This window comes from Melospiza georgiana, chromosome 1, assembly GCF_028018845.1.
Source record: "Melospiza georgiana isolate bMelGeo1 chromosome 1, bMelGeo1.pri, whole genome shotgun sequence".
In the NCBI taxonomy this organism is placed as follows: Eukaryota; Metazoa; Chordata; class Aves; order Passeriformes; family Passerellidae; genus Melospiza; species Melospiza georgiana.
The window spans coordinates 20,703,965-20,729,756 of record NC_080430.1 but is presented as its reverse complement, the minus strand read 5'-3'; the positions used below and the strand labels follow the sequence as shown (position 1 = coordinate 20,729,756).

Genomic DNA, 25,792 nt, shown 5'->3' with positions numbered 1-25,792 from the left:
GCTTCCTGAAATGACTCATATTCAGACACGGCGACCCTGGTTGATGTTTCTCCTACAGAACCTTGGATTACTATTAGGCTGGCTTTGCCTCTTACTTTTGGCTGTATTTGAACAGAAAATTAAAATATAAGTTTTCTGTTGGAAATCTCAAAGTACCACTTATGACAGTGGATAGCATTATTCACAATTTTGTTATGTCTGCCATAGTAATATGTAAATTAAGTTGCTGGGATTTTATATCTGAACAGTAGATAACTATTTTACTTTATTAACTTATTGTTCAGATTTTTGTAATTATTTTTTTGTAAACATGAATGTTTAGAATTCTGTTATATTTGTTACTGAATTTACCAGATCCCATGCTCAAACTCACAGGAGCTTTTGATTAGTTTTTATTGAGACTGTTCTAGTTGAATGTTCTAAGTGATCTCTGCCAGTCTGATTGAGGAAAAGAATAAAACACTTTTATATGCAATAATTAAAATGGACTAACCATAGTTGAATAATTTGAATATGGAATGGTTTTTTGCCTTTTAGTATTAAGAATTATTTCTTTAAATCTAAAAAGCATAGCAAAGCTGAACTGCTAAATGGCATAAAGCAATCTCATAAAGTTTGCACTTTATACTTTGTCAGCGTAAAGATTCTCATCAGTTACATCTTACTGGACCACTGTGGCAGGAAAAAATGACAAGTGTAAATGTTGAAGTTTATGATGCAGAAATTTGGGAATACTCTTTTTGGACTATAATGCAATTTCTCATATGTGTGATGGAACCTGTGACAGTCAAGCACTGGACTAACCACCTTTTGCATTGTCTCACCTCTGGTGGTTGCTTATAGCAACTCCTTATGAAGAATTACAAAAAATATGTTTAAATTGCATTACCCTGATATGCCTTCCAAACTCCTCAAATGAAGGGATTTCTTATTGCTTCTGAGACATCACATTCAATAAACACTTGCCTTCCTGTCAGCAATTAGCTTAATCATAGTTATGTGATGTGCATTGTGGAAAGAGCTTTTTCAATTGTCTAGAGATCATGTAGCCTCACTGCAACTCCTCCCACCCTGAGTGATTTTTGTGTAATTTGTCCTCTCGATTTCAAGTTAATTCTGCAGAAGTTGAGATGATTAATTTAATTTAGTTTTGCAGAACCAGGTCTGAAACAAATATACAAAGCTGAGCAGATTCCAGGAGGTATTGAATAACACTCAGCTGTGTGATTTCAGCTCTTTACATGATCTCAATTTCTGGTGCAAGGACTTCTTCACTACCTTATTTATACTTTTGTATGAGAACTAAATTATGTTCTTTCTTTCTCCTCTGATGGGCTGTGGAAATAGGGAGAGCAAGTTACAGAATAGACATTTATTCTTTATGAAGCAACTGGAAGTTTTCTTTTCTTTGTCTGAACTCTGTCCTGAAATATCTCTACATTATGACACAACACGACTGTGTCACAACGTGTCCTGTGTTTATTTGATAGCTCCTAGTGAAGGTACAATTCTCATATTACAGAGGGGATCAGAGTCTACTGTCCTACAGCAGACTGTCACACCTGTTAGTTCTCAAAAGCTTCATGGGCACCATACTAACTTATCAAAATACAAAGTGAAAAGCAATACTGAATGGCACTGTTTATGATAGCCCACACTCATGGGCTTGTGAACCCTTAGTCAACCACTGACTAACCCTCAAGGAAAGAAAACCAAACTTAGAGATAATTTTAAAAGTAGATATGGATTCATTTTCAGTACCTGTTAGATACAAGAAGCTGTAGCAAATACCCCAATGCAAATCTAGACAAATTTAGTCCTGTACATTCTTTCAGAAACCTTGTTCCAAACAATTTATCCAGGGTAACACAGAAAGTCTCTATCTGACAAGGGAGTCAACTGAGCTCTTTTTAAGGTCTGAAGTACAATCCTAGCTTCTTTTATTTAGGTGTGCAAATATTACAATTGCTTTTTATGTTGATGTAACTTTGAAAGGTGAGTTGAGAAGCCATGTCAAATGCTTCTGTTTTAAAAGTTTTTTGTTTTTTTTTTTTTTCTGGAGATTTTACTTAATTTTATTAAGTTAATATTTTTAAAAATTGGTTTCTCAGTACTTCATCTGTTTGTATTGGCACCGAGTCACTTCATGACCTTCAGCTGTGACAGTCAATTCAAGCAATAGCAGGGCATCACTGGATGTAAGCAAAATCTATTCTTGTATCAGATGGTGCAAATGAATATTGGAAACATTCATTATTTCAAAAAGAATAGTTACCAAGTTTGAATGCTTATGTATGCCTAATGTTTGCTTCCACGGAAAGCAAGATTACCAATATGATCCTGTTTTGGTAATGTTATTGTATTCTGAAACATTTGTCCACTATTTGTTAATGTGTCTGAAAGAGAACGAGTAATTTCTGACAGTGTGTATTTTAAAGTTGCATATGAGCAGAGGTTCCCATCCAGATACGTTCTGTGAACATATTGTATCTACATCTATTGAGAAAATGCCATCTTTTGGCTATATATGCTTATGAGGCATCTTGATCACATTCAATCAAATGTATTTGTACAGCTTCCACCACAGGCACAGATACATTGTCCGGAAAGCCAGTTAATCTTTATTTCTATGACAGAGCTCTTTGGCTTTTGTGGTGTTTATCAATAAGTGAGTAGTTCTATGATCATTTTACCCTGGTATGAAACCTGAACACCTGAAGCGTCATCAGCATTTGAAAGTTTGAATTCCTGTGGCAATTAGAGAGAATTTATCTCACTACTTAAGGTTAGTGCCTCTGCTGTAAATCTCTTTACATTAGTGTCTTTTAAAAGATACTGAAGGTGGCGTATTACCATATGTAAATCAGGACCTCTAGCCTTACAGAGGGCTGGAAACTGCTCCTATGGATCATTAAAACAGAAAACTAAAGAGTTTCTTATTATCTCTTCTCCAGAGAGATTCACCTGTCAACTTAACTGTTTTGGTCAATGTTCTCTAAAAATTCCAAGAAAAATAATAGAATATGTTTTTGTGTCCTTACAGAAGAGAAGACTCAGAACAAGTGTTCTTATGATGCATTCTCTTTTAGTTTGTTTTAAATCTGTAGTTTGTTCATAGAGATTTGAAACAGATCTGTTTTTAAAGCCAGGTACATCTTTCTATTGCTTCAAACCTAGCAGACAGAGAACATAATATGCCAATGTTTTCATTGAGTCAAATCCTGAATAAGGCCTGCAGAACTTCAACCAGGACTAGATTTCTCTGTAAGAGGTGTGTAATTACTCAAACAGATGTTATGTGCTTGATGAAGAGATTACTTGGTGAGGTTTTACAGCCAGTCAGGCAGTCCTAACTAGATAATCATAACGTTCCTTTGAAACTTTAAATACATGAATCTATAGATAAAGGAATTTTTCTGGAAGAAGCTGTTTAGTGTTTCTCCCTTTCATCTATTCTTAGTTTTCAGGCACTCTTAAGATTAAGGTCTTGCTTTCCAACACAGAAAACTAGAGAGAAAAGGAAGGGTTGAAAGAATTTGTTTGCTACGGTATTTTTTCTTGGAAGTTAGATGGCAGAGCGCCTCATAAAGAATACTTCCAATTCCAAACCACCAGCGCTCCTGAGAGCTGACCTTGTACCTCTCTTTTCTGTATATGTTACACATTATCCAGTGACTCCTAAGATAAATAGTTCCTCCTTTGCAGTCAGTTATAGTAATGCCCTCAAGTTTCTGGAGCTCATCAGCATGTTTTAAATACTGCCATCTATTCCTTTACTGTATTTTATGCTTTAAACACAAATGTGGCCTTTTCTGCAGAGACAGTTTTTCTTATAAGAAAACACTGTTAGTTTTGGCATTTACCCTTGAATTGTTTTTCTGTCACCCTGCCATTGCACTTGAGAAAGCAAATTATCATTGTAACAGTTTTAAACAGGTTTATTATATCTGTCTGATGTATGGATTAGAGCTGATACCCTATCAATGTTCCTAGCTTTTCTTTCTTTACTGTAACCTTTTGTCAAGCCTTCCTCTCATTTTAAAAATAAGCTGCCTTCTATTGTGAGTGTAGCTGTAGGAATCCGACTACAGAAAATACAAGCAGTAGTTGCACAATGGCTTTAATCAAAACAACAAGTCCTGCGATTTATTTCACCAGACCCACCTACATTCCCTTCTCCCCAAAAGAAAAAAAAAAATCCACGCATGGAGCTGTTGCCCTGGGTCACGTAGGGGAATGTAAGTGTCTCTTTCCTTTTATGTCCCTGATAACAGGACCAGCACAGACGCCTGGACGCATCGGAGTCCCTGCCAGGCTGCGGTCGGCGGAGCAGGGCCCGGGGCAGGGCTGGAGCCGCTCCCGGCACGGGACGGACCCGGAGCAGGGCCCGGGGCAGGGCTGGAGCCGCTCCCGGCACGGGACGGGCCCGGAGCAGGGCCCGGGGCAGGGCTGGAGCCTCTTCTGGCACGGCACGGGCACGGAGCAGGGCCCGGGGCAGGGCTGGAGCCGCTCCCGGCACGGAACGGGCCCGGAGCAGGGCCCGGGGCAGGGCTGGAGCCGCTCCCGGCACGGGACGGGCCCGGAGCAGCCGGGCACTCCCGAGGGGCACCCGCGGGTGGCACCTGGGCCCTGGCAGCGGGAGGATCCAGGGGTTTAACCTGTTCCACTGCAGGGCACGGTGGTTCACGCTGCCTGCTTTGGGAGTGAAAACTCTCGCGGAAGCCGTCGGGCCGATCCGCCGTGAGCGCGGATCCACAGGGCAGTGATCCATCCGATCCATCCGCAGGATCCCGCAGTCAGCGTGATCGCAGGGACCCCCAGGGAGATCCATCTCCACCCTACAGCTGCAGGGCACCCAAACGGAGCGCGGCGTGGCAGCTTCCCTCTGCCAGGGTCTCAGCTCTGCCATTGCCAGAGAGCATCAAGCATTACCTGGCAACCCAAATCCGCCCAGCAACCATTTACATATTGGCCCAAGATAGTGCCGACCGGCTCTAACGCAGTGCTATAGATGTGTCTGTATGTGACATCGTTTTGTTCCACTGCAGCTGGCTGGGGAACCCTCCTCCTCTTCCCAGGGGCCAGGAGGACCTAATTTGACCCATCCAAGAGAGATGAAATGAGATATGCATAGGGAAATACACCGATCAATTATTATGGCATATTCCAGTCTTGATTTTAGATCACACCAAATTGTCTTCCATACACTCTCATGCTGCAGACAACGCCTGCACTGCTCTGTTGGGTGGCTGCCCAGGCTGTTCTCCTCAGGGCACAGGGCAGGTGAACAGCATAGCTCAGGCCTGGCAAGTGTTTCAGAGCATCCCAGATGTCCCTGTATTGCTGGTGCATCCACCAGCACACCACCTGAGGAACACTCTTTTTAGCTTTTCTGGCAAGGGCTTTCTACTGTTTGTCTTTCCACCTGCTATGAAAATACCATAGCCCATATGATACAGGCTGTTATCTGTTCTTGTACACCACCCATGGGGATAGTTTTGGACAGGTTTTTTATTTCTTCAGAAAGGGAAACATAATGTTGGAGAATTACCTGAAAATCACACAGAAGGAGGTGCTGGTACACAGTGGTACCAGTAATGCATCTCATTTTTGGAGAGACACTGCTGTGAGTGCTGAGCACAAACACAAGAAAGTCATCTTTTGATTCCATACTGAATTGTGTTGGTGTTATCGTGGTGCTCTTGGGTGATTTTATCACCAACAACTGGTAGAGTGCCCTAGTTTCAGGACTTCAAAGGCCATCTACACATTCCCGTGCAAAGGCATAGTATGAGCTCTGGAGCAAGAGTACACATACTTTTTTTGACTGTGATCCCAGTCCAGAAGAGGATGGGTATTGAATTTAAGCATGCAACCTAATGCCAGCTATATACATGGTACAGTGACTCAGGAGCAGGTAGCTATGATTATCAGCAAGTTTATTATCAGAAAGGTGTAAATGGGCAATATATATCTGGTGGTTCAGTATGTCCAGGACAGCACAGCAGCATTCAGAAAACATCCACGCGGTGCTGTAGCCATGAATGCAGTTCTTTTCCCAGATATTATCCACATGAGAAGTCCCACACATGCTAAAATCATTCTGTTACACTCCAGAACATCACTGCTGATATTTTTGCACAAAGTTCCACAGAAAAAGATAAAATGGATAAAAAGGTCTCTTCTGTAATATGGAAAAAAACTGAACACAAGTGGCAACACACTATAAATTGCACAGTGATTCCTCATGTTACACACATGCAAAGCATCTCCTTTTTCACTTTGAGACAAACAGGTCAAAACTGATACAGAACAGGAAAACCAGAACAAGGAACTCTACAGAAGAAAGTTCTTATAGATGTGTAGGGTGTACAGGTGTAAATGGCAAAATAAACAACAAATACATAAAAAATTACTCTCTCCTCATTGCAGTACATTCTCATTGACAAACACAAATCCCATACGATTTTCTCAAATGTTGCTGGAAAATATTGTGGCTAAGAAGGTAAGTTTTAGCACTGGAAATAGTTCACATATTACAGAATCACAGAATCACAGAAATTCAAGGTTGGAAGAGACCTGTAAGATCATCAAGTCCAACCCATGTTCTAACAATTCAACTAGATCATGGCAGCAAGTGCCACATCCAGTCTTTTTTTGAACTCTTCGAGGGATGATGACTCCACCACCTCACTGGGTAGATGATTCCAGTATCTGACCACTCTTTCTGTGAAATACTTCCTTCTTAATTCTAACTTGCATCTCCCTTGACGCAGCTTGAGACTGTGTCCTCTTGTTCTATCTGTTGTCGCCTGGAGAAAGAGACCGACCCCCAGCTCACCACAGCCACCCTTCAGGAAGCTGAAGAGAGTGATAAGATCACCCCTGAGTCTCCTTTTCTCCAGGCTAAACAACCCCAGCTCCCTCAGTCGTTCTTCGTATGGCTTGTGCTCCAAGCCCCTCACCAGCCTCGTTGCCCTCCTCTGGACATGCTCAAGTAACTCAACATCCCTCCTAAAGTGAGGGGCCCAGAACTGGATGCAATACTCCAGGTGAGGCCTCACCAGTGCCGAGTACAGGGGAAGAATGACCTCTCTGCTCCTGCTGGCCACTCCATTTCTGATACTGGCCAGGATGGCATTGGCCCTCTTGGCCACCTGGGCACACTGCTGGCTCATGTTCAATCGACTGTCAACCAGCACCCCCAGGTCCCTTTCCACCTGAGCACTATCCAGCCATTCTGTCCCCAGCTTGTATCGGTGCAGGGGGTTATTGTGGCCGAAGTGCAGGACTCGGCACTTGGACTTATTGAAGTTCATCCCGTTTGATTCTGCCCATCTCTCCAACCGTTCCAAATCTCTCTGTAGAGCCCTACAGAGAGATCTACACATGTTCCCAATTTAGTGTCATCTAGCAGATCTACACTCGTTCCCAATTTAGTGTCATCTGCAAATTTGCTAATAAAAGACTCTAAACCCTCATCCATGTCATCAATAAAAATATTGAACAGAACTGGCCCCAGCACGGACCCCTGAGGGACACCACTGGTGACTTGCCAGCTGGATGCAACACCATTCACAAAACAGATGACTTTCAATAACCCTTGAACTTGAGACAGGCATTGAAAATATGATCTATATGTTCATAGGCATGTAGGCTGGAAATCATATACTCACAGTTGATCAAATCAGTGTAATTTTGTGCACAGGATGTAAATTCCATCTCAAGTAATGAGAGGGAAAAAAGCTTACAAGAGCACAGTCCATTTTCTATCATTTCCTACTACCATAAAACCTAGTTTTCAAATAGGCTTTTTGTACTTGCAATTAGCAAGAATATGCCATTTGTCTAGACAACAGAGTAGCTGAATATCTGATGTTTCTGGCATTATTAGAGTAGACTAAGAAAGCACATGACTATTTGCAAATTCCTTTCTAGCATGTAATATTTTAATAGACCATCAAAATTCTTAGGTTGGAGTGCACACAATTAACCCTCATTCTTGACTGTGATTCCTGCTCATGGAACTGTGTTTTCTAGAAGTAATTAAAATGTATTTCACTTGAGTGAACTGGCTTTTTCTGTTTCCTTCCCTTTCTTTCACTTATTTTCTCCCACTAATATAATTCCTGATATATATTAAGTTTCAGTTTTGGTGGAGAAAATCTGATTTTTTTCAGAGACATTTCTTTACTATAGTGTGTATTGGATCATGGGCAAGAGAGACTTCAGACAGAATGGTTTGAATTTTGAGGAAGCATAAATAGAGAAAGAGGTTCCTACTTTTTTTTTTTTTTTTTTGGTTGGTTGGCTTGTTGTTTGAGGTGTTTTAACTTGTTTGTTATATTTTGTTATTAGAAAGTGTATTTCAGCTTTAAAAGAAAAAAAAAAGAAACAACTAAAACCCCAATTAAAAAGTTAAATGTCAAGGTGTAAATACCAATGTTGGTATTCACCAGTTTACATTAGACTGCAAGTGATCAGGTCTTCTGCACATCTGCAATCACTCTTTTAAAGCTATTGCTTCCCAGCTGAGACATATTAACTGACCCTGGGCATGTGCCTAATGTTTTGAAAATTCTAAGGAAAACAACTGCTAACCACTTTCATTTCTACAGCCTACTAGTATTACAGATGAAGACACAGAAAAACAGTTTCTAATAATGGATAAATGTTGGATTTAGGCAATAAAAAACTGAAAATTTCTGGTGACTTGAAAAAGATATGTACTTGCAATACACTTGCAGTTTATAATTCAGGTATGAGTGTAAACTAAAGCAATAACGATGCTTTTGAGTATCTTGTATTGATTTCAAGTAAGAAATATTCCATACTTTTCCCTTCCAGACGCAAAGAGTATCTCAGACATTAAGAAAAAACCTTCAGATCCCTGGCTTTCTCATGAATTATATTTTTGTGCGTTCAGAATGGCTATTTGAATAGCAAAAAGGCTCTTTCCTGTCTTCTGCACTTTTGTATTTTGCTACTTATTTCAGAAATAGCCACCTTTTACAAAGAATTGCCAAGCTTGTTCCTCAGGGAAATTGGTCCTTCATATGGTAAGACACATAAAGTTTTGCTAGAAGAGACATTTGTATTCAATATATTCATGGTTACAAAACAGCATCAGATGTCAGACTCAAGACTTTGCTCTCTAATGCTCTTAAAATCAGTGAGACTTTGCAACATGAAAAGAATAAACCACTTCTGAATTCTCAGGTTTTTTTATTTCTATTGGCAAAATTTTACTAAATGCAGTAATTTCTGCTTCATTATCTTTTAAACAAAAGATGACACAGGCTTTTGGATTCTTTATAACAAAACTCCTAAGTCTGCACAGTTCCTCTGTTACTGAGATCTACATGATAAGGAGATCATCTGAAATACAGCTGGCAACCAGCACTGTTTCTCAAGTACTGAAAGTTCCTAGGCAGTACATTTGATGAAAAACACACTGCATGTTCATTTATCCCCTATGTCTATTTAAAATGTGAGATATAAACATCTCTACTACAGACCAACTCAAAACCCCTATATCTGGTTTATATCCTTCAGTCACCACAAGGACACTTCATTAGGTAATCCATTGTGAAACTGATTTTTAACAAAATAAAAACAAATTCAATTTGTTAAGTTTAACCAGATCATGTAATACCATTCCAGTAAGTCTACCAGCACAGTTCTAACTGCCTTGTGTTATTATTTTCTGGTGACAGATAGGCTGCTACAAATACTTCTACCATAATTAATCTGCTCCAAGGGTAAAAAAAAAAAAAGACAAAAGGGTTGAAAGTAAACTTCTAAATTACTTGGTACTGCACCTTACAGTGTGAGTGGGTCTTTGGGGTTTTGAGGTCTATGAATGTAAGACAAATAAGACAAAACAAATTCCAATGTAGTTATAGGGAAGGAGCAGTGTTTGATATGTCTGTGATGCCAGATAATAATCATCAATAGCAATGTAACAGTTTTGGCACTAGTCTGCTGTCTTTAACTCTGCCTGTTGGCTACACCTACTATTTTCATTTTATTCATATTGCCTACTTAAATGAGAAAATAATCAATTGAGCTCTCCCAGAGAAAATCAAACGAAGAAGTTCCTTCACAAATGAGGTTTTTTCCGTGTCTTGTCTCTCACATTGTCTCATCAGCTGAATTCTGCAGAATGGCCAGGAAATTGTAAGAATTTCTACTAGAGTTCAACAGAAAGCTCAAAACATGGAGATTTTCAGCCAGTTTTAAGCAGCATCTTTGAGTGCTTCAAATAACCTCTAGGGCTTGGTAAGTTTGTCAATTTATAGTTAGATACAGCAAAAGAAACTTCATTAGATCTGTGGCCTTATCTTTGCACAAGGCTTTGGAAGGGAGCACAAGGGCAGTCAACAGAAAAGAATTGTCAGTGAAAAGCCCCTGATATCTGCACAGAAACCACCTGTTTCTAGGTAAGGCTAATGCAAAAGGTAGCAAAATATATTAATCCTACCTTTTTCCCTAGAGTTTAGAGGCCTTTGAGATTGCAGGGATAATCCAGTCTGGTTCCAAAGAATTGGATGTAATCCTCTCCAGACAGTGCACACATTTTCTGTCAAAGATCTGCATCTGAACAGTCCTCTGTTAGAGATTGGATGAAGGAGGCTATTCTGCCAGGTTTTATAAAATGTAATTGCAGATCAGAATACTCAAAAACTAATCCAAAACTAGTTTGTCCATTTCTTGTGCATTTTCTCCAAGGCCTACTGTTCCTTGGAGCAAAAACTAGAATCCCCAAGTGATAAATTGGTGACCAGGCTGAAGAGAACAAGCCAAAGAAGAGCTGAGGTGGGCAAACACCTCTGGAGATTCTCTAGTCCAACCAACCAAGCTCAGAGCAGGCTCAGCTAGGCAAGGTTCCCCACAGTCATGTCCAGCTGAGTGTTGAGAATCTCCAAGGATGGAGACTGCACAGCCTCTCTGGGAACCTGTGCCAGAGCCCAGCCGCCCTGTTTCAATGTGTGCACTTCACCTCTTGTCCTGTCACTCAACGCCACTGAGAAGAATCTGCCTCCATCTTCTGCACAACAGCTTAACTGCAAGTATCCATGCTCATGGACAGGATGCCCCCAGGCCTTCTCTTCCTGAGAGGGAGCAGTCCCAGCCCTCTCAGCTTCTCCTCATGCAGCAAATGCTACAGGCCCTTAAGCATCTTTGTAAAACTTTGCTGGCCTTGTATTTCCATGTTTCTAGTCCTGGGAAGTTCAGCACTGGGCCCAGCACTCCAGAGATGTCTCATCAGGGCTGAGCAGAGAGGCAATGCAGGCAACGCTGATGGACAAGCTGGACATGAGCCAGCGATGTGTCCTTACAGCACAAAAGGGCAAAATTCTCCTTTGCAAAGATGATTTCCAGCTTGATCCCAGCCTGTACTGGTACATGGGGTTATTCCTCCCCAGGGAGAGGACTTGGCACTTTGACTTTTTTGAACTTGATGAGATTCCTGTTTGCCAATTTCTCCAGCCCATCCAGATCCCTCTCAAGGACAGCACAATCCCCAGTTCTTTACCACCTGCAGATCTCATTCCTTCTTTCCTTCTTCTCCAACCTACCACCTTAAATTAATTCCCATGGAGTTCTGATGAGTGTCATGCCTCAGAGCTGCCAGTAAGTGTGATGTAAGCACAGTCCTTTGGGGAGTAGGAAACAGGGATCTCAAGCTCCTGATAAAAGCAACAAGGCAATATCCCCAGCAGCGTTCTTCACACATTACATATCTTGCCTAAGAATAGGGATCTGTGTTTTTCCCTCAACCATCTCTGGAAAGGCAGTGATCTTACTTTTGGTCAGAGGATAGTTCACAAATTAGGCAATTTTGAAGCATGTCTTGGCTGGCCCCTAGAAAATTCTTAATTTCTAAGTCTTGAATCCTTGAGAGATAACATTCTAAATTGCTCATACTGTAACAGAAGCTGAATTTGGGGAGGTTATGAACCAAATGGAGTTATTTAACAAGTTTATGTAACTCTAAAAATTATTCATATATAGCAACTTAACCCTGACTTTGTCCTTTCCATCCAGCCTTATAGAGTGCCAGGAGTGCACAGTATTCTCTGTCAAACTACTGCTACTGCTAGAGATGAGAAAAGAATGAGATGAGACAAATATTGCACAGTTATTTCATTTTATTCTAATACTCCCAGCCAGTCCACATCCCTGCAAATTAATACAACTTATGCTGCATAAGACCCACTAGAGCTACAGATTTATATGTTAAAAGTTTAAACAATTAAGCATTTTTGAAAAATAAAAATAAAAAGTTGAAACTCTACTTACTACCATCTTCACTTCTGCCAAAGCTATATCAACATGTGAAGTACCCAAACATTGTCTCATTAATAAGCTCATTTGAAAATCTGAAATTCAAATAATGATGTTTTATATTCATATGTTAACAGTTTACTTGCTATCAATAAATTCCCTCAGCTTCCTGCACTGCACAGATCTGACTGTACTTTCCATGCTTTTCTTAATGCCAAAATGTGCCCATCAGATAAAGTTTTCTGTTTGGATAGAACTTCTTGTCTTTACAAAGCTGTTCATAAGTCTGGAACACAGGCTTTAAAATGCCAAGTTTGTAAGATGTCTCTTTATCTGAGTGAATGTGTCCTCAGTTGAAGCAATAGCTCCTTACACTTCAGAGATTAGTTTCTTCAGAGGAAGAAATGAAAGGTAAATGTGGGTGAACTACAATAAAAAAACTGAACATATTTCAAAGGTGATCTCAGTGCATTTATTTAAATTAAAAAAATTTTAAAAATAAAATAAATGACAAATAATTAAAACAGTTTTCATAGCCCCTTAAAGAATCACTGTAGGAAGCATTTCACCCTGAATCTCAACTGTTTATTTCATGCTATCAAAAAATTATCAGTATTTAGAGTTGCAAATGTAGAAACTTGCACAATACTTCCTCTGTAGAAAATGAAAATTTAATCTTTGGAAGTTCATAAATACATTCTTCCGTGCTGTTTCACTTACTTTTGCTACTTTGATCACACACTTTCTCAAAGGTTTTTTTCAGGCAATTACAACTAGCTGGCATTCACAAAGGTGCTACAAGATAGAACAGAGGGAATTCAGCAGGCTTATTGCAGCAGCATTTGTTCCTATTGACTTTTTTCCAAAATGTTCAAAATTTTGTTCCTCCAGGGAAAGCTTTTATTTGCCTTCAGACTCATACTTTGATGTGGTACAATGAAAGGCAATCTTTTGTGCTGTAAACAGCTATGGAATTGTGAATTACTTCTATTCACCCAAGAAATGTTATTTTTCAATAGCATTTAATCCCATGTAAATGTTTAATGTGAAGCCCTTAAAATGCATTTCCTTAAGAAGTGCAATTCCTATCTTTCTCATGACACAAGTTAGTGGGTTCAAAATAAAATAAGCTCATTGGTTTGCAAACCATGGAATCTTTTAGATATTGTTTCTTGACATCTTTTAGTTGTAAACAATAAAACAGAAGTTGATGATATGGCTGCTCTAGGGAAACTAGTATCTATTTTCTAAATGTTATCATTTTTTCAGATATATGTTGCTCATAAAGTCACAGAAAATAACATTTCATATCATAAATCATTTGAAAATACCAACACTTTTAGTGGTGTTACTACCTGTATATTTCATGTTTGCCCTGAGGATACATTTATGGTCAGAAGAAAGTCTAGAGGTAACGAAAGTGCATTCTTATGAATACTGTATACTTCATACTAATTCCTTATTTATGGTGTGGGCCAGATCCAAGATAGCAGAAATGAAAATTAACAGGTATTTTTCTGGCAGGAAAATTTACTCCATTATTATGCACTGGATATTACAACAAAGAAGGGCTGTTCCCTTTTAGGCTCTCATGGTGGATTGACAAGACATTTGGCTGTCATCCTTCAAATTTTTGGATATAAAAAAACAGGCTTTGCAGTAAATATTTACATTTGGTTGTGGTTTTTTGCACTGTGCCAGGACCAAAAGGCTTGAAACCTTCCAAAACTGTTGAAGTAATATCTACCTCTTCTCCTTTTATAGCATTTCTGTCTTTTAAATGCATTTTTACTTCTCATTTGGGAATTCCTAGCAAGATCAGATTTTATCATAAGAGATAATTTGGAAGTTGCTGTGGAAAACAGGTTACCAGGGTTACTAACCTGTGAACTTGTTTTCTACCCAAGATCTTGCAGAGGTTCAGAAGCTTAGGGTGTTTCAGGTCTCTTATCTTTTGTAAGGAAATAATATTGGCTACCTGAACAGATCTCATTTTAAAGGTTTGATTCTTTAAAACAGTGGCTGATGCAACATCTTGAAGATGTTCTCAGAGTCTCAGGACAAGGGCAGTGGCCTTGCCTGGAGTGCCCAGCTCAGGGCACTGCCACTTCCACAGATTTCAAATTTCCACCGGCTACAGCAGCTCAGGGGAGTTACATCCATACTGGGAAGAGATGTACACTCAGTATTCCAACCTGGTTTTCAGGCTGCTGTGCAAAAAGGGCTATGCAATAGCTCTCAGTGCTGCAAATCCTCTGAAGAACAATAATGTTAGCAAATTTAGTGAACTGCAATAAACCAACTTCATCTTATGGCAGCGTTAATACTTGATAGGAGCCCAGAGTACTGCAATAATCAAACCAGAAAAATCTGATCTCCTCTCTGGAGTGACTTATCTGGCAATTCTCAGAGAACCTGACCTAATTTGAGCTACTCTTCTTGCACCTGTGCTAATGTGAGATGTGATGAGATCACTTAGAAACTATTCCTGAAAAATTCTTCTGGGGAAAGGGTGGCTTGTGTGTGTATCCCACCTCATATACCCCAGCTGGCAGCTGTACAAACTGAGCTGCCTTAGCTGAAACTCAAATGACTCATCAATTTAAAGACAATTGTGATTTAAAGCATGCTTTTATAATAGTTTGAAATACTCCTTACAAATCAGTAAATGAGAAAATGAGATGACTGTTTGTAATTAAGAGTGCATATTGATAGTGTTAATATTTTCCTTGTCTCTGAAAAATTTATGATAATAATTCCAAAAGAATTCATCCTTATAAAATACATAAGAAGAGTTTTGTTAAGAATAATTGTTTTAAATTATTATTAAAATAACTAGAGCTGGTCTCTGCCTCAATTCAGAGCTCTGCTATAGAAGTTTATCAATCAAAATAACAGCTAAGTTATCCCAATTGGCTGTTACTCAGCTTAGTAATTTTAGAACAGCTGATGTCACAGAAAAGGATTTTAAAAAATTATCATTACTTTTATACTAGCCTGCTTGCTAAGATATCCTTTACTGGACTGGATTTATAATTATGAAGCTGAAATAAAATACTGACTTTTTCAAAAGTTTTGCCTAGACCTGGCACATTGTGATCTGATTGCACATGACACAATTACTAATGTGGGTATGATTTTACAAGTCTCTCAGGGGGGTTTTGTTGCTCAGAGGTAACACTGGTGAAACACTCTTTTTGGAAGTGTTACCATATGTATTGCTTTTACTAGCAGCATTCTTGTGCATGAGGCTGGTGCTCTTAGGTGTGTATTCACATCTGTATTGATAATCTGAGAAGCTTCAATGAGTGCTACAACCAATATATGCCTAAAATAACCCTGATACAAGAGCTGCTGTAAAATTCTAATAATAAAGTCACCAGGTAGAAATACATTGATAACTCACATTACAATCAGAATATATACCAAAGTATTGGGAATGGAATTACATGGACTAATATGGAACAACTTTAAGCAATAGTGGTACTATAACTTTGATGAAAAGGGAAGGAGACACTAGAGAGCAGATTTTGCACTTTCAGCCCCAAGAAAGTGACAAGATTTATTAGGCAACCAATGATTTCTATATGGTGGCTTCAATTGCTATTGAATCAAACAGTGTTTCAACACCACAGATATTTGGTTGATTGGCACTTAGTATACCAGCCTGGTAGGAATGCATAAGCAGTCATCAGATAAATTCCAAACTCTGAAATGCAGAATCATATTTCATCTCTATCAATGAAACTCATCTTTTGATTCTGCCCTGCTTAAAGCTAAAACTTTTTATGTGGTATCTCTCAGCATAATGTAGCTTTTTGACATTTTGACTTTTTTCTAAGTGAGATGTACAGTTCTACCTAGGTTTTTCTCTTGAACTTCATTAAAAGCAACTGAGGAGCCATAGAAACATCTCTTGGCATATACATACTAGAGTGAAATGGAGTAGGTTATATAAGCCAACATTTTACAGTCCTTCCAAACTAAGACTAATTACCAGATGTTCAAGAAACTTTATCATTAGTGCAATCAGTCCTGATGTCCTTGCTCCATGGTATATGTGGTTTTTGCCTTCCTGACACTGTATATTATTTCCTGTAGGGCTTAAAATGCTGCAGTTATATGGCTCTTTGTGTGAACTGGCTTTACTGCACACACTTTCAGGCGGGTTTCTCTTGATTATGGTGCAATCTGAGAAGTGCCAGCACAGGAGTCTAACCTGTCTGTGCTCCAAATGCATGGGAATTAGCGTTAACAGAAGTTCTGTGTGTGACAGTCACAGTATCCAGAGAACAGCCAAGCATCACTTCCCATTCATGACATTCTGCTGTGTTTGTCTTAGGGCACTTTGGTCTCACAGTTTCCATGTGTGAAGTCATATCCACATGGAGAAATCTTCAGTTAAATTACCTTCCCTCTAAGACAATAAGGAAAACGACCAGCAGAAGGGTCAGAGACTCTGACAGCCCCACATTTAGCTGGCCTGTGAGGTTCAGCACATGTCCCACTGTAGCCAAGGATCACACAGGCTGGAGCCATAAATCAAAGGCAGTTGTACAACAGCTGGCCAGCACAGAGGCAGCACGCTTCCAGCAGCACAGAGTGCAGTGAGTGCCAGCCACCTGAGCACTACCAGCTTGCGCAGGTGGAATGTGCAGCCCTGGCTGGATCCCAACACTCTCCTGTTTTCCCTGCCAGCTGCCGCCAGCCTTTCTCAGTACAGACTTCTGACTGCCAGGGATGTGCTGGGACACAGCTTTACACTCTTTGCTAAACCATGGAGTCACAGAACCACTGTTGTTCCACACCAAGCTTTCATCTATCCTTGGTTTCAGAAATCTCTATGGACCAGCAGTAGTTTTTCCAAAAAACTTTGAAGCAAGGGAGAGGTGATGAAATAATTTGGATTTCCAATCTGCAGTGATTTGCTTTCAGCAAAGCCACTGACTGACAAATATTTAACAATACATATGTTTTGTGCTAGAAATGCAAAGATGTAATCTATCTGCAGATGTCTTTGTTCACAGCATTAACATCTTGAGGTATTTTTCCAGAGAGCCAGGGAAGTTGAAATAGAGATTATAAAAATGTCTCTTGATGAGGCAGGTTCTTGTTAATCTAAGATCCTGCAGAGAACTGTAATTTCCTACTGACAAAGATAATATTCAAGGATCACGTGGCCTTTGTCATCTAACAAACAGTGAAGGGTGCTGATTTTACTTCTGCAGCAGGTAGATTTTTCCTGTACTGTACAGCCTGAGGGCTTCACACCTGAGACCTTACAGTACTGCTCTGATACCAGTGAAATGAGACAATTTATGGCAGAGTCCACAGCATGTCTATGTTAAAAATACGATTTTCCTTTTGCTAGTCTGAATGGCTAAGTAAAGATCAAAACTGCTTGAAAAATATTTTATATTCTATGGAAAACAATTGTTTCTCGAATACCTTTCTGTCTGTATTTTCACTTTTCAAAATTTTCAGGTTTCTAATATTTTTATTTTACCAGGAATTCTAATTAGTGTCTTTCTTTCTTTTGTCTTTCTTTCTTTTCCTTTTTTTTTTTTTCAAACTTGGCCTTGGATTCCAGAGAGAGGAACCTGTGCTATGGGTTACGAGCAGGGTTTACTACATACCTTTGCCAATGAAGTTGCCCAGTCAAATCTAGTCCTCCTTTTTTGTACAGATGCTAAACACACTTATAAATAACTGCAATTAATTATTCCAAACAAGTTTGATTCAACTTATCTGGGAGATAAAAGTGATAGCAACAAGCAATTATAAGATACTAAGCCTTGAAAGCGTTCATTTTGGTTTGGAGTGCGAGGATGTTTGGGTTTGTACTAAACTGATGCTATACACTTATTGCAAATGGCTCCCAGTCTGATCATTAACTTTGAGTGTAATACAATGCTACTTCTAACTCTCTGAGCTCTGAAAATATAATCAAACTAAATTTTGATATTATACCTAAGTTTATTTTTCAGTGCTTTCCCCATTGAAGTAAATGTTTAGCAAGGAAGATGTGGAAGTGTTAGTGAATGTCGAATGGTCCATTTCACTGCTGGGTTGCAATATAATATTTTACTTCTTGGACATTTTTTACAGATTTTTTTTCTTTTAAAGGAATTATTTTTAAAACACTTTACATTTATGAGTGTTACATTTACAGCCAGTCTACCTTTTTAATATTTATGTTGCTTATCATTAAAAAAGGTGTATGCCCAGACCTACTGAGCAAACAGTAACTACACTGAGACAACGTTTGTTTCTGTTTTAAGGATATTTTGGTTTGTAATCTGATATCTGTTTAATTATCCAAAAGCTAAAAAAGAGAATATCTTTAAGACGCCTCAGATCAGGTTTACCAGTTGTGTTTTCAATACTGTTTGTCATGTTTTTCTGTTTGGAATTGACTTTGTTTTGTTTGATTCAATAAGTTTGGATTTTCTCTAAAAGATGTTATGTAGTATCTCTGAAATTTTAGCTACTTCTAAAATGTAAGGGCTGATCTAAAAATAGAATTACTCTCATAAAATGGGATCTGAATTGAGGTTCAGAGGTAGTAAAGAGCAAACCTGAAAAACCCTCCCGGGGTGCCAAGTGATCTTAAAGGCACGTAACTGGGTGGATTTGTTGCACCTGGGACCAAAGAGTAGGTAACATTTTCCCCTAAGAAACTCCTATAAGGATGCTTATATCTACAATATATATCTGCCAGGAAGTTCCTGTAACCATCCCAGGCAGAGGATGCACCATCCCAGAAAACATTCAAGGTCAGATTGGACAGGGCCCTGAGCAGCCTGATGTAGCTGAGGATATCTCTGCTCATTGCAGGCGAGTGGACCAGATGAGCTTTAAATGTCCCTTCCAACTCAAACTGGTCAGTAATTCTGTGATTCTGTGATCACAAATGGTCTCTATTCTGAACACACATTTTGATAGGACAAGGAATTAATATTAATTTTTAGTCAGATGGTCAAATATTCCAAGAAGTATTAAATATCCTGAGATTTTATTCCTGTTCTTAAAGGAATAAAATCTTAATTTATCCAATGCCTATTTTGGTTAAAAAGCCAGTACAGTCTCACGTTTCACAAGATTAAACACTGAACTGTTCTGTACTTCTTTTTCCTGACTTGCAAGTTATTATTTCACTAGCTAATTATACTATTATTTCTAATCAACATTATTTTTTTAAATGTTAAAAAAAATTAGCATTCAAATTATACAGTGCAAGCCATTTGGCAAAAATACTAATTCTTCAAGATATTCAGAATAATGAAAGTATTAAATGTACTGGAACACATATTTGTGCAAGAAACACACCTATCTTAGAGTTGTTTTTTCCCTTTCTAATTGAAGCATGGGAGCAAATGCAAAACAGTGATGAATTTTCTTACAACATGTAGAATGTAGCTATGTACATGGAGATTATATATAGACACTATAGTAGACTGTGGCAAATGAACTTTCATTGCAGTGGCAACAGCAACATGCTAATTAAAAAGAGTTTACAGGCTTGTTGCACAACAGCATATGTGCAATCCAAGAAAAGCAGAGCAGACACCCAGCTACACAGAGATCTCAAGTGCAGTGTGAAGGAGCACTTATGAGCAGCACCTAATCTGTTTATGAGCTCTCAGAGCAAGGAGGATGTAACAGCTTTCTTTCTTCTGCATGATCTTCATGTAGATACTTTGGTAGCTACTCTTTTTTCATTGCTAATTGATAAAAAAGACATGTAAAAGCCTTCATTGTAACTTTAGCCTTGTTTATTTAGGGAAAAAAAACCCCACAAAAGAAAGAAAGAAATACTTACTCTGGCATAAGTTCCTAGTAAAAGCCCTTTTAGTTTAATGCTAATGGCTGAACAAACACTGAAAACAAACTGATGTTTCTTCCAGAAGGGGCTACATGGCAAATGAAGTTGGAATTGCTGAGTGGGTGACCACATTTAGCTGGCCCCTTTGCTGCTTTAGAACATCGCTGCTTCAGCAATGGCTACTGTTTAGAGAACTATTACACTGAACATACAAGTGAGAATCAAAAATTAGTCTTGTTTTAAACTGGTATACTGGATTTGAAACAGGAGTTCATGAGTTGATTCTAAACAATAGTTTGGCTACAAACAGCTAAAGTTTTGGTTCTGACAATATCACTATGTTTACTGTCATTGTTTTCTTTATGCTGGTGACATATAGAGCAAAACTAAATAAAATAGTTTGTTTTTTGTAAAAGCATGCAACAGAGATTTTTCTCCAAGAAGCAACCTCACAGCAACCCAACATGAAGAGCCCAGAGATTCACAGTGGTAAGAAATATTAATGACATTTGCCCTACTACTTATGCAAGGAGCCATTCACCTATATGTTATTCTGTTGTTGAGAGACTTACCTTAATACACAGTGTTTTCTTTTTTTCATGTATTTGATCTATTCTAAATGTTTTGTGTCAGCCTGTAGAAATGAAATCATGGGGTTTTGCTATGTATTGAAGAGTAGGTGAGCATTCAGAAGATAAAAGCACATTAGCTACAGTAAATATTGAATTACTGTTTATAAAGTGCTAGAAAAAAACTTGCATGAAGTAAGAATTTCGTTAGTGTTTATAAGCCATACTGAAATATGTCCAATGCAGGAGAAATCATGTTTGGGATTCTGGCGTCCAGGCAAAAACTAGTGTAGAGCACTTTGCAACTCATGAAGGGTTCTATGAAACCAATGAAGCTACGTTCATGAATGATTTTCAGGACTCCTTTTGGTACCCTGATGTACAGCTCATTCACAAATCTTGGAAAACTGGGGCTTAAGTAATAGCTGAAGAGGAATGGTTTTCTTTTTTGATGCTTCTGTCTTCAGGTGGATGTGAAAACTGGCAGAGCTTTGAGTGAATAAACAGATGCACACTGATTATACCAGGAGAAAAAAAAAGGAAACAAAGCAACAGCACGAAATTTATTTGATATCGTCCAAACAAAGGCTGTAAAATCTCATCTGGAATATATTTTGTTCTCAGGAACAATCCTTTATGGCTAATTACCAAAGACCACGATCTGCCTCGTTTCTTGAGGAGGAAATTTTTTAAGGCTTTGCTCATTATCACTCTTTGAAATGCATTTTTCTTCCTGTTGTGCTAGAATACGCTCCATGTATCTTTGCAGAATTAGGTCTCTGGCTAACAGGATGCTTCTTTAGTATTTGTTGCCATGGCGCTGCCTCTGCCTACTGAATTCACCTGGGCAGACTTCAGGCGGCACACCAGAGCTGATGCAGGCTGCCACTAGCACGTGTCTTCAGCGACCACAGAGTTTCACAGGTGCCATATGGAAAAGGAGTTTTGATCAGATTTCCTATTAAGTGATTGTTTTAAGTAATACTAAAGATTTTGGGTTTTTATGGACGCCTTGAGAGGTCACTGATGGCCTGAAATGCCCTCCTTGAAAGAGCAAAGCTTCCTCCTTTTCATTCTTTGCTGCTTTTTTCAGAAATAGGCATCCAAGCAACTAACCCAAGAGTGAAAAGGGATACATTTCATCATGATTTTCACCACGGCTTTCAGCAGCAGCTCCTGCAATCCCCACTGGAGTAGTGCAGAGTGGTTTGATTATTAAAGTCTTGGGTGGCACAGGCTTGGACACCAGTACATTAGCTTTTGCTTTTAATAGATATGTGATTTTAGAAGTTGATCCTTTCCTATTATTTTTATAAGTGTAATTCCATCATGAAAAAAAAAAATATATATATATATATGTCTATTTCAAGCTATTCCTCCTACAAAATAGACCAGAGCAAATTTGAAGGGAAATTTATTTTCTTAGCATGCAATGATATAAGGAAACCATACAGATTTGAGTAACATGTTACAGGAAGTATTTGAGGGTGTATTTTAAAATACATGGTTTTAAAATAAAATAAAAGTATATGTTTACTTTCAAAATGATACATTTGATTGACACTTGTCACTGTTTTCTTCTTTGCACATGACTGGGATCAGAATGTTGCTTTAGGCTTTTGGCATTTTTTCCTAGAGAAGTCAGATGGGATGGCAATGTTACAATAGAAAATGATTATGTCTGTACTAACTTGGGTTTTAGGTTTTTGAAGGACACTTCAAGGATAGTTATCTCAATAAATTTCAGGGCAGCATCGAGTCACAGAAGATGGTGGAGCCTTATGCACCATTACCATTTCATGTTTTAGGGGCATAAAGGTTTCCATTAAAAATTTTATTTCTTAGAATCATTTTTCTTATAAAACTTGAAGGATGCTTTATTAAAAATAATTTTCTTACAAAATAAGAACTTCAGATTTGGTAAAGATTGGGTGAAATTTGAGTAAAAGAGGCTTAGGAATATGTGAGAAAAAGGAGGAACAGACAAAAGCTTGAAGGCTTGTCTTCCCTTGCATCCTTTTGTTGCATAAACTCAAAGTACTTACCAAAAATTACTTTTCTGAAATCAAATCAGCATTATTCTGCAGTAATGTTCTCAAAATTGAGCCTTTGCAGTTTGATGTTTATAGCCAGGCTGCCTTAAGGGCTGGTGTGCTGCCAGGAAGGAATTTTTCAGCCCTGCTCCGAGTCGTGTATCCCTGCTGTCTCTCCTTCCCCTTTCACCCTGGCAGTTGCACTACTCAGTCTTCATGGTAGGATGGCTCAGGGAGATAAAGCAGCAGATTTACCCCATGGAAAGGTAATTAATTTTCTGCTACATTTTACCTTTAGTTCTTGAGTGGAGTCCCTCATGCTCCAAGAGCCAAGCAGTGTGCCATGGAGGATCAGATTAGCGCAGCCAAGGCAAGGAGGGAGGGAAATGACATCTGGCAAATGCTCACTTTTAAAACTGACTAGATGGCAACATGGAGTGGTGCCATCATCGATTTGCACTTCAAATCTGTACATGTATAAATTGGCAAAGAATTTCAATACTCAGACGTATTAACTCTGCCAGCAGCCTTGGTAACCATGAGTTAACTGTCAACCACCTTGGTGGCTTTGCAATCCGTGCACTGACTAGAGGTTGTCACTGTCTTTTCTTACACAATTTATTCTGAATGAAGTTTTGCCTCAGTGCCACAAATAAATGATTGTTGGGTTGAAAAAAAAAACCACCAACAAACTACCCAAAAGCAGAGAAGCCCAAAATGAGCTCAGGGCTCAATGAAGGGTGGAGGAAAGGCCATCCTTAAGGAGCTGTGGAGAGTTTGGATGCTGTCCTTGGACACAGGCCACACACGATCTATTAAAATCTGTCTCTCATGTCAGTAACTCACATGGGCTGAGCATATTTGTGGGTGAGAATGCTATAAAGCCTTTTTGTGCTCTTGCGATTCAAGTATTTAATAAGAGAAAAATGATACTATAAATAGGAACACCACAGTTGGTAAGAACTGGGGATACAAAAGAAGATATGCAGTCTCAGTTATGACAGGAGAGCAAAGAAAAAGCAAAGAAAATATCAACTGAAACCAGCAACTTGTGCAGAAGTGCTTAATCAAACATGAACTTTGTATACAACCCATCGACAGCAAATTTGCTCTCGCAAAGTGAACAGCTTGCGAGCGGGAGAGTGCCTTTTTTGGTCACGTTTTGCAAAGGGCTGGAAATATGTGCTTAGTAGGTGTTGTGGCTTTTTCAACTATTGTGAGCCTTTCTGTGCATTAAAAGCATTTTTGCCAGTGTTTATATATTGTTCCTATCTTCCATTCATGTGGAAACCTTCCTCCTTCCAATCCTGTCTTCTCCTGAATACACTGTAATGGTATCAATCAAGGCTTTCTTAGGAGTGTGGCACCCATATCCAAGAATAAAGCATAATAAACAGGAGCTGGGAGAATGGGTCAGTTCATTAAATCCAGCCTGGTGGTGTTGGGCTCTGATACAGACTGATAACAGATTCAAAAGTGAGCCTGTCTGGAGTGGTTTTGTTCAGACTTGTGTGAAGGATAAAGTACTAAAATAAGAGGAATCCCTTTAATTTGCACTTGTGACAGGCAGCTTCCACTTTATCACTGAAAAAATATGAACTATGTCTGTTTTGAGATATTAAAACCAGGTAATCAAGTGTTGGTTTTTTCCCCACAATATTGAATTTCTGGCTACAATTCATTTTAGACAGGAGGTGGCACAGACTAATAGATGGCCAGCATTTCTTTTTAACTGAAAGTCCTAAAGAAATTCTCTATATCAGGGCTTTAAACATATTCTCAGTTAGAAGCATTTTATATAGTTTTATAAGAATAATTGTAAGCTCACTGGTCTGTATTTGTGCAAGTTTTTAATGAAGTCCCTTGGGTCTAAGATATTAGATTTTTAGTTGCAATTGCACAAATATCAGCCCACCATCCTTGGCCTATTTTTTGCCCATTTAGTGATAGTTACAGGCTAAACCAAATATATACTTGCCATATGTGAGTACAAAGGTGCTGACACCACATTGTTATACTGGTGGTAAAGATCAATTAAATATGCAAAGTAATACAGCCCTCCTTGCTTTAAAAGAACATCTAAACTCTCATGCAAAAACCCCAGCTATTTTTGGCATCCAAATCAGGTTATCTTGTTTGTCAGCCTAAGCTTTTGGGATTGTTTTTTTAAAGAAAAAAAACAACCTATGAACAAAACAGCTTGTGTTTTCTAACATTTACATGTTTATAAAAATCCAAATAAGCATGCACAACACCTCTTCGTTGCAGATAAAAGTGTAAATAAATGCAGCAGTGTGGTTTTCTGCTGAGAAGGGGTTAGGCATACCAGGTTGCTTTTCCCCTTGAGAAAGGGCAAGCAATTTAGAATCACTGCACATTGTTTTTACACATTGACCCTTCTCCTGGAGCAGAGGTGGCCAAAAACAGCATGCAGAGGGATGACTGCATGCATATGTGCTCAGCTGAAGGATTTGCACATTTCAAGGTTAGAGAACTTGGATTAACTGCTGAACAAAAGGGGTGAAACAGAATAAAATAAAATTATTTTTCTATGCTAGTCTTTCAGCCACTCATTACATCAAGGCAATGAATGATAATTGCTGCTAAAGAACAGTTATGTAGAATATTTTTCCTCAGAAAGAAAACCCAAATAAACTTACTAAAAATTCAGATGTTATTTGTGCATATGTGGGGAAACTTCTTTCCTGAGTTTTTGCTTTCTATAGACCCTATATGGACGTACATAAGCAAGAAAAATAATTACCATTATATTTTTATAGTGAAAAAAAAGACAAACTAATCATAAAAGACATGAATGAGCACACAAAAAATGAACTTCAATTGACATACTCAAGCTCTAATTTATAAGACAGTAGAAATACTCTTTCAATCCAGATTCACAATTTATGGTTTTAGAAACTGTAATGTTTCAAAAATGATCACTACTACTCTTACAGAAGGATGGTATATTTGAAAAAATGCTCTTATTTATACACTCTTTACAAAGTGAAAATCCAGAAGGCAATATGAAGGGCCACTGTTACATGAGTAAGTGACTTCCACTCCCTTCTCTG

General features: G+C 38.6%; 1 protein-coding gene across 5 annotated transcripts in view; it reads left to right on the top strand.

Annotated features, from left to right (window-relative positions):
• The window catches only part of SLC39A12 (solute carrier family 39 member 12), a 34,163-nt gene extending 33,174 nt beyond the window's left edge, over positions 1–989 (top strand). For all 5 annotated transcript variants that reach the window (XM_058025216.1, XM_058025211.1, XM_058025203.1 and 2 more), the window contains one exon: positions 2–989. In XM_058025216.1, coding sequence (XP_057881199.1) covers positions 2–130 — 129 coding nt within the window. In that variant the 3' untranslated portion in view covers positions 131–989. The remainder of the gene's footprint in view (position 1) is intronic.
• Positions 990–25,792: the final 24,803 nt, after the last annotated feature.